Source organism: Elephas maximus, chromosome Y, assembly GCF_024166365.1.
Source record: "Elephas maximus indicus isolate mEleMax1 chromosome Y, mEleMax1 primary haplotype, whole genome shotgun sequence".
Taxonomy (NCBI): Eukaryota; Metazoa; Chordata; class Mammalia; order Proboscidea; family Elephantidae; genus Elephas; species Elephas maximus.
Genome location: NC_064847.1, coordinates 15052238 through 15068054, shown reverse-complemented (window position 1 = coordinate 15068054; position 15817 = coordinate 15052238). Strand labels below are relative to the sequence as shown.

Below are 15817 nucleotides of genomic sequence, written 5' to 3'. Positions count from 1 at the left end.
AACTGTTATTTTATGAAGCTATTACTCATTCTCTAAGCATGAAATGCTTGCTTGATTGAAGAGCATCTGTAGTGTTGATTGACAACAGGGTGTTCTAAAGTCTATTTCATACCTAATTTCCTTCAAGATTCAGTTTCTTGTGATCCAAGTCGTATATTCCAGTAGTGATACAACAATTGCTTAATGAAAGACAAAAAAAAAAAGAAAAAAAATCATTGTACCAGTACCAGTACAAGGCTGATCTGATTACAATAATCATGTAATAGGTTCTGAGATCAGGTAGTAGGAGGCCTTCCACTTTGTTCCTTTTCTTTAGTAATGCTTTACTTCTCCTGGGGCTCTTTACTTTCCGTATAAAGTTAATTCTAGTTTTTCCATTTCGTGACATGAGAGACCTGCTTCACAGTTAAATCATGTATGTGAGACTAATGGGCACGCCAACCCAAAAGCAAAGATGAGAACCAGGAAGGGACTCAAAAACTGGATGAATGGAAACAGGGAACCTGGGGTGGAGAAGGGAAGAGTGTTGACACATTGCAGTGTTGGCTACCAATGTTGCTAAACAATTTGTGTATTAACTGCTTAATTTGGAACTATTTGCTAAGCAAAGTTTCACCTAAATGATAATAATAAAAAAAAATTATGCTGCAGGCCACATATCGTTAAATATATAAATTGTAACTTAATGCCTGTGAGTAACTGGTCATGACTATTTAATTTCGAGATACAAATTATGTGACTAGCATTTAAATAGAAATAAAAGCAAACTTCTAAGCATATTCAATGTTGGAGTAACTGGGTTTTTGATGTACATTTTTGGTCATGAATGAAGTAGTAGTGATAGGATTTCCATGTCTATGTTGCATAAGCCAGGAGGAACATGTAAACTTCCTCTTCTACTCAGTGTAGTACAAAAGGGAATGAATAAAGGTTTAGAACTAACAAGTGGGCAGAAAAATGAGGAAGGGGAGAGTGTGCCTTTTTTTTCTTTTTTCCCTATCTGCCTGTTGGCTGGGGAGTTCCTGGGCCGTGCAAATGGTTAACAAGTTTGAATGCTCATCAAAAGGTTGAAAGTTCGAGTCCACCCAAAGATGCCTCAGAAGAAATGCCTGGTGACCTACTTCCAAAAATTCTGTGATTGAAAACCATATGGAGCACAATTTTACTCATTCAGGCATAGGGAAGCTGTGAGTCAGAGTCATTCAACAGCAACTGGTAACTAGTTTACATGTTTGTTGGCTCAACTTGCAGTGAAGGAGAGATAGCATCTACCCGGCTGTCTATCCCAAATTGTGAGAAGGGTCACAATTAAGTATATACTGTTTACAGAAAAAAATAGTGGGAGGGAGGCAGGTCGACTCCACTAGCCACTGCTCGGAAACCCTATGAGACAGTTCTATTCTGTCCTATAGGGTTGCTATGAGTTGAAATCTACTGGACGGCAAGGGGTTTGGTTTTGGATTTTGCTAGAAGTGAGCGGAGAAGACAGAAGAGAATGGCTACATAAATGGGGTCCTGTGGAGCACTGCTATGAAGTACATTGAGGCAGATAATAGCTTGTTACCTTACAACCAAAGAACAACATAAATCACTATTTATGCAGCTACTGGAAATATTACCTCTGTACAGGTGCTTACCCTTAAAGTCATGCATACGCGAACTGAATGAGCTGATTAGTGGAAATAAATTTTTCGGTTTAAGGGAGAAGGTTCCCAAGGACTAATTTTATGTCTCCAGGAATTCTTACATCGGAGCGTAACCGTTGGGTAGTGTTTGGTTAGAATATACGGCTTTTTTTTTTTCCCCAGTATTTTATCTTTCAAGCTTATGTTTAAATAGGAATTACTGAATGAGACCTGAACAATGTTGTTTTATTGATTTAACACACGTTATGTTCTAATCAATAGTGACAAATCTCATGAATTGTTATAATTCACATGAATTATAATAACTAATATGTCCTTCAAATAATACTGTTATAGCAAAATATTAATAATAATAATTCAATTCCTGAAAAACAGGATGGATTTTGTTTATGAGATCATTTTCTACTTATTCTTAAAAGTCTACTTTAATCCTTGGGAATGTTTAATTTTGTGTTTTGAGAATTGGAATACACAATTTTTTTAACCTTTTTTAAATTTTAAAATAATTCTGTACCTTTCTGGGACAATAATTAAAGATGTGGATAATGCAGACTTCAGGAAGAGATTAGAAATAATCTTTCTGAGTCTTTCAACAGTTCTTACAAAATGGCTTTCTTCCCTGTTGGTTTAGTAACTGAAAATTGGAAGACACTTTCCCAAAGGGCCATTATTACTAAAACAGTGGCCCCAGATGGCCACCCTCCTTATGGCAGGGCTGGTTCATAGAGCAGATGGTGCAGGCAGCATGGGATGTTATGGAGATGACATTAGGGGCAGTTATTCCACCACTGAGCATTAGTGTTCTGTGCTTGGTGATACATGGACACCTCTGTTGTGCAGAACTTCAGGATTAGAAAATGTTATAAAATTAAACCAGTGAGACAACTGTAAGGGAGTTTAGACTTTGTCCTTCTTTCTTTGAGAAAAATAAACTACTTTCTGACCATTTTGAAATGTACCAGCATCTCTAATTATGACTCCCTAAGCAGAAAGGGATTCCCAGAGTGGCACAAATAGTTAAGCTTTGGACTCTGGCTGAAAAGTTGGAGGTTCAAACGCACCCAGAGGCACCTTGGAACACAGACCTGGAAATCTACTTCTAATAGGTCACAGTACACACTTTGAAAACTCTATTCGGACATATATGGGGCTGTCTCAAGTCAGAATTGACTCTACTGCAACTAACCACAACAACAAAGTGGAAGGATTTGGAGTCGTTCACATTTGGTATGAATCCAGTGATTTTGCCTTAAATGTTCTGCCTTCTCCAGTGACTGGCAAAAAATCTATTGTTCTAGAAACTTCTTCAAAAACCTAAATTTAGAAAATATGTATTAGTTGGCACTACTGCTATAACAACAGATTTAGTGACTTAATACATCACAAATTTATTATCTTATCATTCTGGAGGTAAGGAGCTCAAAATAGGTCTCATCTGCTAAAATAAAGGTTTCAGCAGAGCTGGAGGCTTTTAGGGGAGAACCCATTCCACTGCCTTTTCCAGACTCCAGGGTCTGCCCACATCCCTTGGCTCATCCTCCATCTTCACAGCCAGCAATGGCTGACCAAGTCTTCCTCACATCACAAAACCCTAACACTGACTCTTCTACTCCCTACCTGCATTTAAAAGGACCTTTGTGATTACATTTGACCACCTGGGTAATTTCAGCTCAAGATACTCAACTTACTCACATCTATAAAGCCTCTTTGCCGTGGAAGATAATATATTCACAGTTCTGGGGATTAGAATGTGATATCTTTGGGGGCTGTTATTTAACCTACCACAGCATCATATAGGATCTGCTAATGATAACGTGTTGAAAATTACAAAATATATTACAAAAGGTATATGCATGACGAAACACTACAGTGTATAGGGTATTTTCAGTAACCATTATTCATTTCATATTTGGTATTAATATTTTGGCGTGTTGTTGTTGTTATGTGCCATCAAGTTGGTTCTGACTCATAGTGACCTTATGCACTACAGGATGAAACACTGCCTAGTCCTGTGCCACTCTTACAGTGGTTGTTATGCTTGAGTCCACTGTTGCAGGCACTGTGTCAATCCACCTCGTGGAGGGTCTTCCTCTTTTCTGCTGACCCTGTACTTTGCCAAGCATGATGTCCTTCTCCAGGGACTGATCCCTCCAGACAATGTGTCCAAAATATGTAAGACGTCCTCTCGCCATCCTTACTTCTAAGGAGCATTCTGATTGTACTTCTTCCAAGACAGATTTGCTCATTCTTTTGGCAGTCGATGGTATGTTCAATATTCTTTGCCAACATTATAGTTCAAAGGTGTCAATTCGTCTTCTGTATTTACTGTTCAGTTCTCACATGCATATGATGCAACTGAAAATACCATGGCTTGGGTCAGGCACACCTTAGTGTTCAAAGTGTCATATTTGCTCTTCAACACTTTGAACCGGTCCTTTGCAGCCGGTTTGCCTAATGCAATATGTCTTTTGATTTCTTGACTGTGGCTTCCATGGGTGTTGATTATGGATCCAAGTAAAACAAAATCCTTGACAACTTCAATCTTTTCTCCATTTATCATGACATTGCTTATTGGTCCAGTTGTGAGGATTTTTGTTTTCTTTATGTTGAGGTGTAATCTATACTGAAGGCTGTGGTCTTTGTTCTTCATTAGTAAGTGCTTCAAGTCCTCTTCACTTTCAGCAAGCAAGGTTGTGTCATCTGCATAACGCAGGTTGTTAATGAGTCTTCCTCCAATTCTGATACCCTGTTCTTCTTCATATAGTCCAGCTTCTTTGATTATTTGCTCAGCATACAGGTATGGTGAAGGGATAGAACCCTGACACACACCTTTCCTGACTTTAAACCACTCAGTATCCCCTTGTTCTGTCCAAACAACTGCCTCTTGGTCTATGTACACATTTCTCATGAGCACAATTAAGTGTTCCAGAATTTCCATTCTTCGCAATGTTATCCATCATTTGTTATGATCCACACAGTCGAATGCCTTTGCATAGTCAATAAAACATAGGTAAACATCCTTCTGGTATTCTCTGCTTTCAGCCAGGATCCATCTGACATCAGCAATGATATCCTGGTTCTACGTCCTCTTCTGAAGTCGGCCTGAATTTCTGGCAGTTCCCTGTCAATATACTGCTGCAGCTGCTTTTGAATGATGTTCAGCAAAATTTTGCTCACATGTGATATTAATGATATTGTTCTATAATTTCCACATTTGGTTGGATCACCTTTCTTGGGAATAGGCATAAATATGGATCTGTTCCAGTCAGTTGGCCAGGAAGCTGTCTTCCATATTTCTTGGCATAGACGAGTGAGCACCTCCAGCACAGCATCTGTTTGTTGAAACATGTCAATTGATATTCTGTCAATTCCTGGAGCCAGTATTTTGGTAAATACTTACATAAAGAATATTTGTCAGAGATGAAGTATAAATTAACATCAAATAAGAAGATAACATAAACACTTCAGAATTAGAAAATGACAATATTAAAGTCTTTATAATCCACTCCAATTTCTCCCATTCTCTTAAAATCTCCCATTTCCCTAGGTAAAAACTATCATGAATCTTGTGTTTATAATCCCCTTGTTTGCTCTTACCATTTTATATACTCACTATACATATATTTATATATAGATAACAGATAATGTATATACTTAGACATAGATACATATCGTTTTTGAATTTTACAAAACTGATGTCATAACATAACTTCTGGACTTGCATTTTTCACTTAATTTTGCAATTCTAAGATTAATTCATATTGGTGCAAATAGTAGCATTCAGTTTTGTTAACATATTATAATTTATTATCTATTTTCTTGCTGATGGATATTTCAATTGGTTCCAGTTTTGTTGTTAGTGTTGTTATTGCTACAGGTAATGGTTCTGCTAAAACATCCTTGCATATTTCTTGTGGTGCATATGTGTAAGAATTTCTCTAAGGTTTATGTTCAGAAATAAATATTTTGTATCTTGAGCACTTACACAAATTTACAATGTAGTCTCAATTTTTTAAAAATTGTATCTGTTTCCACTTTCAACAGCAGAATGTAAGAGATTGCTTTGCTCTTTATTCAAGCCAAATTCGGACATCACCAAACTTCTTATTTTTAACAACTCAATGCTCATAAATTAGTATCTTATTAATGTCTTAATTTGCATTTCTTCATTCAGTAATGAAGTTGAATTTTTTTTCCAGATATTTATTAGCCATTTGTGACCCCGTCCTAAGAAATACCTCTTCATCCCTTTGATCATTTCTCTACTTGGTTGCTTGTGTTATTCTTATTCATTGGTATGAGCTTCTTTATAGTTTGTTCGTAAAATCATTTTTTATATCATATCATCCTTATTTTGTTTTGGAAGACCTCTTTTTTCATAGCCTTTATTTTTTAAAAATGGGTAATGCTTGGTTAAAAATCAGTAAAATTCATGTTTTTATGTATAGTCTTTCCATGCTTTCTGCTTTTATTCATGAGCATTCTACTTATATACCTCTTTTCTCACCTAAAGTATTAGCACCCAGGAGGCAGGCACAATACATTGTCCTTTGCTATAAACTGGACTTTATAACCCTCGGCACCTTTCCTGTTACACAGAAGGTATTCAATAAATAAAAATGAAATACATAATGAGCTAATCACTAAAATATAGAAAAATTTAGGTACTAATCATACAAAGATACAATGATTAGCAGATTTTGTGTCAAAATATTACAGCATAAATTATGATAAGTCCCCAATGTTTGTCCAGCTAATGTATTTTCATTTTGAAGACCAAGATCCGTTATGCTTTCCTCAGGAAGTCTTACTGACCCTTCACCTTTGATCTCTCTTAGCTACTCCTTGCCTGTGTTTCCAGAGCATGAGGCGTTCACTTCCAACATAATTCCTATAACGTAGAACTATGGCCATCTGTCTGTAATTTATCCTCCCCAATATAATGAGCAATTTTACTGAAGGAATTGTCTTTTGGTTTGGTGTCACCAGCACTAAACTAAATTCAGGCTGACAATATGTGCTCAATAAACATGTTCTGAATGAATTTAAGAAAACTTGAAAGTATAAACATTAATTCATTTTTCGTAATTCTATTTCTGTAAAATATATATAATAATTTTTTTTCCATTTTAAAGAAAGGGTGATCAAACAGAATACATAAATTATCAAAATATCATTAACATCACATGTTATCAAAATTTTGCTAATGAAAATTAAAAAATGGCTGCAGTATTACATCAGCAGGGAACTGCCTGAGGTTCAAGCAGATTCAGAAGAGGATGTGAAATGAGGGATATCATTGCTGATGTCAGACAGATTTTGGCTGAAAGCAGAGAATACCAGAAAGACGTTTACCTGTGTTTTATCAACCATGCAAGGACATTGGGCTGTGTGTATTATAACAAATTATGGATAACATTGCAAAGAATGATAATTCCAGAACACTTTATTGTGCTCATGCAGAACCTATACATGGATCAAAAGGTAGTTCTTAAACAGAACAAGGGAATACATACAGTGTGCTTTAAAATAAGAAAATTTGTGCAGCTGGGTTATATTTTTTCACCTACCTTATTCAATCTATATGCTGAAGAAATAATTTGAGAAGCTGAACAATATGTAGAAGAATGAGGCATTGAGACTGGAGGAAGACTCATTAACAACCTGAGATAGGCAGATGACACAACCTGTTTGCCAAAAGTGGGATCATTTGAAACACTTACTGATGAAGCTAAAAGACTACAGCCTTCAATATGGCTTATACACCTGAACATAAAAGAAAAATCCTTACCGCTGGACCAATAAACAACATCATGATAAAGGGCCAAGAAACTGAAGTTGTCAAGGATTTCATTTTTCTTGGATAGATAATCAATGCCCATGGAAGCAGAAATCAGAAAATTGAGGGACATATTGCATTGGGAAAATCTGCTGCAAATGACCTCTTTAAAGTGTTAAAAACAAAGATATCTCTCTAATTAATAAGTCACACTAACATGCACCTGGTTCAAGCCATGGCCTTTTAAAACATCTCATATGCATATTAAAGCTAGACAATGAAAAAGGAAGACTGAAGAAGAAATGACACATTCGAATTGTGGTATTGGCGAAGAATATTGAATATTGAAGATACTGTGGATTGCCACAAGAATGAACAAATTTATCTTGGAGAAAGTGTAGCCATAACATTCCTTAAAAGCGAGGATGGCAGGACTTTGTCTTGTTTACTTTGGAGTTATCATCTGGAGGGACCAATCACTGGTAAATGGATAGTGGTGGTGGTATGATGACGCGGAGAGTTTAATTTGTGCCTCTGATTTGGCAGTATATCCTGGAGGCTAAAGCTCTGAAGCCCGAACCTCGGGTTCTGAATTAGAGCTCTGCTACGTGAAAGCTGTAGTCTTGTTGAAGCTACAGAACTTAACTTTGCCCCAGGTGCCACATCTGTAAAACTAGGCAAATCACAGCACCTACCTTATAAATTTGCTATAAGAGTAGTGGGAATAATCCATAATGTGCCTTACAGCATGTGAAGAAAAGTGCCATGTCAGTATGAGCAAATCTTTACTATGATAGATGAGGGTTTTACACATGCACACACACACACACACACAAACGTGTGTGTGTATATTTATATATATGATAAAGATAAAAAATGTAAAAGTATGCCAATGCTGAAACTAGAAAAGCTAATACATAAAATTCATGATATAATGAATTATCTGTAATTAATGAAATAATAAGCTTGAGAGTTCAGTGGTCGTTCGGTGGTAAAATTCTCTCCTGCCATGCAGGAGACCCAGGTTCAGTTCCCAGCCAATGCACTTCCTGTGCACCCACCATACATCTGTTAGTGCAGGCTTGTGTGTTGATATGATACTGAACGGGTTCCAGTGGCACTTCCAGGTTAAGACGGACTAGGAAGAAAGCCTGGAGAGCTACTTCACAAAATCAGCCGGTGAAAATCCTATCTGATCTGCCACAGATCGTGAGGATGCCACAGGACTGAGCAGCACTTATGTATGTATACGTGTGTGTGTATATATATGTACACATACATATATATACATATGTAATATATACATATATATGTAATTACTTTGAATGGAAATTATCGGTCGGTTAACTTCCCTGGCTGATATCATTGTAACTTGTCTTGCTTCAGCCTACGCCTGTAGATGAGGCCAAGGGAGGTTGATATTTGTCTAGTGCAATTCCTTTGGTGGTAGTTAGGGGTGAGGCGTGCACAGCAGAATGGCAAAGGAAATTGGACCCAGCCACCATGAGTTCATGGTGTGGTTCATGGTGCTCTGAACTCTAGGTTAAGAGAGGATGACCTGACCATGGCTGGTAGAAGCTTGTTCCAGATTCCTGCTTACAATTTCTGCAGATATTTGTGGCTGGTGAGATTTCCGTGTTATCCTTAGCTTTATGATAAAAAAGCTGAGGTGAACTCTGCGACTGCATTGTCACTCTGGAAGATACATGGGGCACCTAAAAACCAAAAAAGAAAAAACAAAAAAACAAATCTCTTGCTGTCGAGTCGATTCCGACTCATAGCAGCCCTATAGGACAGAGTAGAACTGCCCCACAGCGTTTACAAGGAGCGCCTGGTGGATTTGAACTGCCAACCTTTTACTGGTTCGTAGCTGTGGCACTTAACCACTGTGCCACCAGAGTTTCCGTGGGGCACCTAGCAAGCAGAAAAAAATATATTATCTGGTATATAACTTCAGTTACAGATAGAAGACAGTGGTCTTACTGCAGAAATATTGACCAAAGGGCCTATATAGATTTGTAACATGCATTACAAACTATAAATTTGACCTACCTGCAATATAAGCAGTTCACCTGGCCTGCTATTAGAAAATCATTCTTTGTGATTGCTTGTTTACCATATTCTGACAACTTCCAAGTTGGTAGTGAAAGAATAAAAAAGTCAATAAATATCGGTGTTCAGCTTCTCCAAATATCTCCAGCCTTGGCTATTTTTCATGCAAATAATTCTTTCTTAATTTTTTTTTAACTTTAATCCTGCTTATGATGAACTCTAAGTATTTTATTTGTTCATGTCAAAAATCTAAGGGGAAAAGTATATGTGTAAAATCATATATAGTGCTTATATTCATATACTCTGTACACACAAACATACACATACCTGGTTATCAATCTTTGTCATTGTATCATTAATCCAAAAATTATGAACAAAAGTTTGGTAGAAATCATTGGCTCCGCTGTTTTTAAAATTGAATAAGAAAGGCTTAATTGGGAAATACCACTACCCAAACTTTCTTTATGGATGGTTGGCAATAATGCTCTTTGTTATTCTAAAATCACCCTTTATTTTTTCCCGAATCATCTGTTTCACAGAACTTACATGCTATATTAGCTATAAGAAATGTATTTTCATTGTGAAGAAATATATATGTCATTTTTATAGCACAGAAGGATCACAAGAAAATTTCACTAAATGCATCCCTAGATACTATTGCCTATCTACTAAAAGAAATGATACTAGAAAATAAATGCAAAGGTGAAAACATTTTATTATATGTGCCTAACAGCAATCTAATATTTTATTCTGGGAAACCAAGAGAGTAAAATGTGAATGGAACAGTAAAATATAGACACTTTTTTTTTTTTGAACTGTATAGATTACTGAAGACATGGGCAGTGTCTTAGCACTAGAATGGCTCTTGTAGGTGGAAATGAGTGATGATTGTGGAATACGAAGAATTCACCACAATGTCAGCGAATATCGTCATAATTCAGAAAAGCCCGAAGGATAGCTTATGAGATCCTAAATATAAATAAAGCAGGTGTTTCTTTCTTTCTTTTATCATAGGATTACAGAGTAAATATCTTCCTTCGTCAGAAATGGAACGATCCTCGCCTTGCATATAGTGAATACCCTGATGATTCTTTAGACCTAGACCCTTCCATGTTGGATTCCATTTGGAAACCTGATCTGTTCTTTGCCAATGAAAAGGGCGCCAACTTTCATGAAGTTACAACAGACAACAAATTGCTAAGAATTTTCAAAAATGGAAATGTTCTTTATTCAATAAGGTGAGTCATAGACTTAAATTCCTGATTTCAGTGAAACAGTGGTGTGTTTAGGGTTACTTTGTTTATTTATTTTTTGGTGAAAGTTTTGAAATTTGTGAGCAAGCACTATCATTGTTCCACTTGAGTTCTTTAATATACCATTCCCCAAATATGTCTGATCAAGGAATAATTGTGTACTCTTGTTAATAACACAGACCAAAGCCCCAGATTCAGGAACTGTGTAGTAATTCCTGGATATCCACTCTTTGAACAAGAGACCCAGGTCATTAACCAGGTTGTTAGGAGGCTTAAAGGAAAATTGAAAGGCAGCTGAATCATACATTGTGATTATGTTTTTATGTGTGCATACCTCACTTAAATATTTATAAATGAAGTAATGCTTATATTTACCTATCTGATATCCATTTTACATAAATTATTTTTCAGGTGTGTTTATGTTTTAGATTTCTTTTGGGTCTCCAGCCATTTTTCACCTTATCTGTCCAATTTCCATCCTTTGTAACATGGTACAGCTAGTAATTTATCAATAAACTTTGAAAAAAAGAGAGCAGAAGAAATAAATCACTGTAATATGTTAAAAAAAAAAAAAGATAACAATCAAAACCTTTATCCTGATTCCTGGCAAAGACCTTATTTATATTTCAGTTATTCACTTTACATTTCTCAGAAGACAGTGTAGCATTTAAAAATGAATACCAGTACGTAACGATAATTAATACCAAAACATAATCATTAATTTCTGGCCCTTTGAGCTCAGGAACTAATTCAGCCTGGGCTGTTCATTAAATATTAAACAAGTACAAATTCAGTAAGTAGGTCCTTATAGTCACATACTTCAATGGTTTGTGTTACATCTGAAAAACCTTCTAACATGGAATGATTACCTTAAAATGCTTATGATAAGTTGTGAAAAACAGGACATCAGGTACAGAATTCACGTCATTTTTCTTAAGGCAAGGAGAATATGCTTTGCTTAAAAAAAGAAAAAAAAATTGCCGTCAAGTCAATTCCAACTCATTGCAACCCTATAAGACAGAGTAGACCTGCCTCATAGAGTTTCCAAGGAGCAGCTGTTGGATTTGAACTCTCTGTCTTTTGTTAGCAGCCAAGCTCTGAACGCTTACATGACCAGGGCTCCATGCTCTGCTTAGAAACAGGCCAGTGTTTTAAAATATTTATATCATCAGTCAAGTGTTTTAAAACATATCATGATGGGCTTAATATTAAGTCTTCAGGCTTAAAATGAATTCCTTATACTTTATCTCCCTTCTTACTTTTTTGTTCATTTCATTTCTCATAAGGAAAGGAAATTTTTGATATTGAGTTTGCCTGCCAAAAATCAGGGATAGTTTCTAGTTTTGTCAGGTAATAGACTAAGGTAGAAGGAATGAGATAAAAATGTTTACTCTTACTTGCTTACTGATGATATTGAAAACTTTTTTTTACAAAGTGATTTTATAAATAATAGTAATCCCTTCATCTCAAAATATTGTGTCTGCTTTCACATTTTTTCTATTTCATATGAACAAATTTTCTTTCAATAAATTTATTACTTCCTAAGAGTAACAAGATGGTATTACTCTACAGTGATGTTTCATTTTCATCAGATTTCTGAAAAAAACTAACACATTTGTTAATCTTGAGTGATTAAGTTACTAAGAACATATAGCATGGCCCCAATATATGTCCACCAAACAAAAGAACTGCAAAGTATGTAAAGCAAAAACCGATAGAATCGAAAGGAGAAATAGACAAACCTAAAACTACAGCTTAAGACTTCAACACAGCTCTCTCAACAATTGATGGAATAACCAAACAGAAAAGTCATCAAGGTACAGAAGAACCCAGGAACACCATCAACCAACAGGATCTAATGGACATTTCCGGAACATTCCACCCAACCACAGCAGAATGTACACTCTGCTTAAGTGACCACAGAATATGTACCAAGATAGACCATAACGTGAGCCATAAATGAACTTCGAAATACTGAAATGAGTTTAAGTCGTACAGAATGTATTCTCCAGCCACAAGGGAATCAAACCAGAATTTAATAATGAAAGGTAACAGAAAAATCTCCGGTCACTTGCAAACTAAACCACACTGTTCTAAATAATCCATGGGTCAAAGAGGAAGTCTGAGGTCGGGGAGGGGATACAGTAAACTGAATAAAAATGAAATTAAAAAATATAAATTTGTAGGGTATAGCTAAAGGACCTGTGGTGGGGGCAGGGTGGGAATTTATAGCACTAGATGCACACACTGGAATAGAGAAAAAGTCACAAATCAAAATCTAAGATCCCTCTAAGAACCTAGGAAAAAAAAATCAAAATGAACCAAAAAAAGGCAGAAAAAAAGAAAATAATAATGATACAAACAGGAGTCAACAAAACCGTATTCACAAAATTAGAGAAAATCAATGAAGCAAAGAAAATGGTAATAAAATGGATGCAATCCTAGCAAGACTTCCAAAGAAAAAAATAGAGAAGACAAAAATCACCAACATCAGAAATGAAACAAGCAGCTTCATAATCACTATATGCCTTAAAGACATCAAAAGGAATATGAGGGAATACAATGAACCGTTTTATGTACATAAATTTGACAATTTAGACAAAATGGACCAATTCTTAAAAAAAAAAAAAAAAACGTAAATAACCACCTAATATAGAATAGATAATTTGAATAGCCTTATAACTACTTGAGGAGCCCTGGTGGACTAGCCGCTCTGAGGGAGAAAGATGTGACAGCTTGCATAAAGACTGACAGGCTTGGAAATCCTATGGGGACAGTTCTACCTTATCCTATATGTCCACTATGAGTCAGAATTGACTAAACAGCAGTTTTTTTGTTTTTTTTTTAACTAACCAGTTGCGTTCTGGAGACCTCGTGTATGTCAGACTAAACTGTGTTCCGTAAGGTTTTTAATGGCTGATTTTTCAGAAGACAAAGGAGCAGCTGGTGGATTCAAACTGCTGACTTTTTGGTTAGCAGCTGAGTTCTGACCACTGTTCCGCCAGGGCTCCATACCTATACAGCTAACATTAAAATGAAAACTTTCCTTCTAAGATCGGGAGCAAGGTGAGGATGTCTGTTCTCTCCTTTTGTAGTCATCACAGTGCTGACTGTTCTGTCTAGTGCAACAAGGCAAAATGGAAACAAAAGATATAAAAATCAGAAAGAAAGAAAACTGTCCCTATCCAGATGACAGCAATGTATATATAGAGAATCCAAAAAATCTACAAGAAAAGAAAATAGTCTTAACACCAATAAGTGAGTTCATCAATGTTGCAAGGTCCAAGATAAACATCAAATACTATATATATTAGCAATGAGCATGTAGACATTTACAGTTGCTCAAAAAACAAAGATGCAAATCTAACTAAACCCGTACAGGACTTTCATACTAAAACTACGTAACACTAATGAAACAAATGAAAGAAACTGCAAAGAAATGAAGAAACACAGCATATCCATAGACTGAAGACTCAATCTCCACAAATTGATATACACATTTAACACAATTTCTGTCAAAATTCCAGCAAGATATTTTGTAGCTAAAGATAAGAGTATTGTAAAATGGAAATGGAAAGCCCAGGAACTTAAATAGTATAAACAAATTTGAAAAACAATAATAAAATGCTGAGAAACACACTCTTACCTATTTCAAGACTTGTTGTATAGCTACAGTAATCAAGCATGTATGGTATTGGGGAGGCATAGACTCTTAGATCAAATATGCAGAAACATACTCACACAAATATGCCCAACTGATATTTGATAAATGTGCAAAAGTAGTTCAATGAAGGGAAAGCGGTCTTTTAACAAATGGTTCTGGAGAAATTGGACAGCTGCTGGTTACTTTTTTTTTTTTTTTTAACCTAAATCTTACACCTTTCCAAAAATCAACTCAGAACTAATCAAAGACATTACATTAATGTAAAACATGTAAAAATATAAAACTTTTAGAAAAAAATGTAGAAAACCTCTGAAATCTGTGGCTATGCAATGAGTTAGTTCTTGAAGTTGACAACTAAAGAATCATCCATAGAACAGGAAATTGATAAATGGGACTTCATCAAAATTAAAAACTTTACTTAACAAAAGACCCTGTTAAGAAGATGAAAATACAAGCTACAGAGTGGAAGAAAATATTTTCAAACCACGTACTCAACAAAGGACAAGTGTCTAGATTATAAAGAACTCTCAAAACTCAGTAGTAAAATAACAGAAATTCCAAGTAGAAAATGGGCAAAAGACATGAGACATTTCCCTGAAGAAGATATACAGACGACTGATAAAAACCAAAACCAAACCAAACCCATTGCTGTAGAGTGGATTCCGACTCAACGGAGCCCTGGTGGCTCAGCGGTTAACAGCTACAGTGAGTTACGACTGCTAACCAAAAGGCTGGCAGTTCAAATTCACCACCTGCCCCTTGGAAACACTATAGGGCAGATGACTGATAAGCACATGAAAAACATTCAACAGCATTAGCCATTAGGAAAGAGCAGTTATTGCACAGCTGGAAATTTATACTAGAGAAATGAAGACTTGTGTTCACACAAAAAAACTGTATGTGACTCTTTATAGAGGCTTCATTTGTAACAGCCAAAAAATGAAAATTCTCAGATGTCTTTCAGTAGGTGAAAGGTAAAATAACCTGTAATGCATCCATACTATGGTACAGTCCTCAACAATAAAAAGGAATTAACCTAGATGAATCTCTAGAAAATTATATTGTCTGAAAAAGCCAATGGCTGCATACTACGTGATTCCATTTATATAATCTTCTTGAAACGACAAAATTATAGAAGTGCAGAACAGATTAGTGGTTTCCTAAGGTTAAATAGGGAAAGCAATTGCAAGTCAAGTGGGTATGGCTATCACAGGGCCACAAGTTTCTTTTTGGTCATGGAAATATTCTGTATCTTGATTATAGCAATATCAGTATTCTTGTAATATTGTACTATAGTTTTGAAAGATGCCGCAATTGAGTGAAACTGAGCAAATGGTATGCAAGATCTCTCTGTATTGTCTGTTACAACTACATGTGAATATACAAATATTTTAAAGTAAAATGTTTAAAAAAGCATAAACGT

General features: G+C 35.8%; 1 protein-coding gene across 1 annotated transcript in view; it reads left to right on the top strand.

Annotated features, from left to right (window-relative positions):
* The window catches only part of LOC126069858 (glycine receptor subunit alpha-3-like), a 186031-nt gene that overhangs the window by 47345 nt on the left and 122869 nt on the right, over positions 1-15817 (top strand). The window contains exon 5 of the mRNA XM_049873491.1: positions 10492-10715. Coding sequence (XP_049729448.1) covers positions 10492-10715 — 224 coding nt within the window. The remainder of the gene's footprint in view (positions 1-10491; positions 10716-15817) is intronic.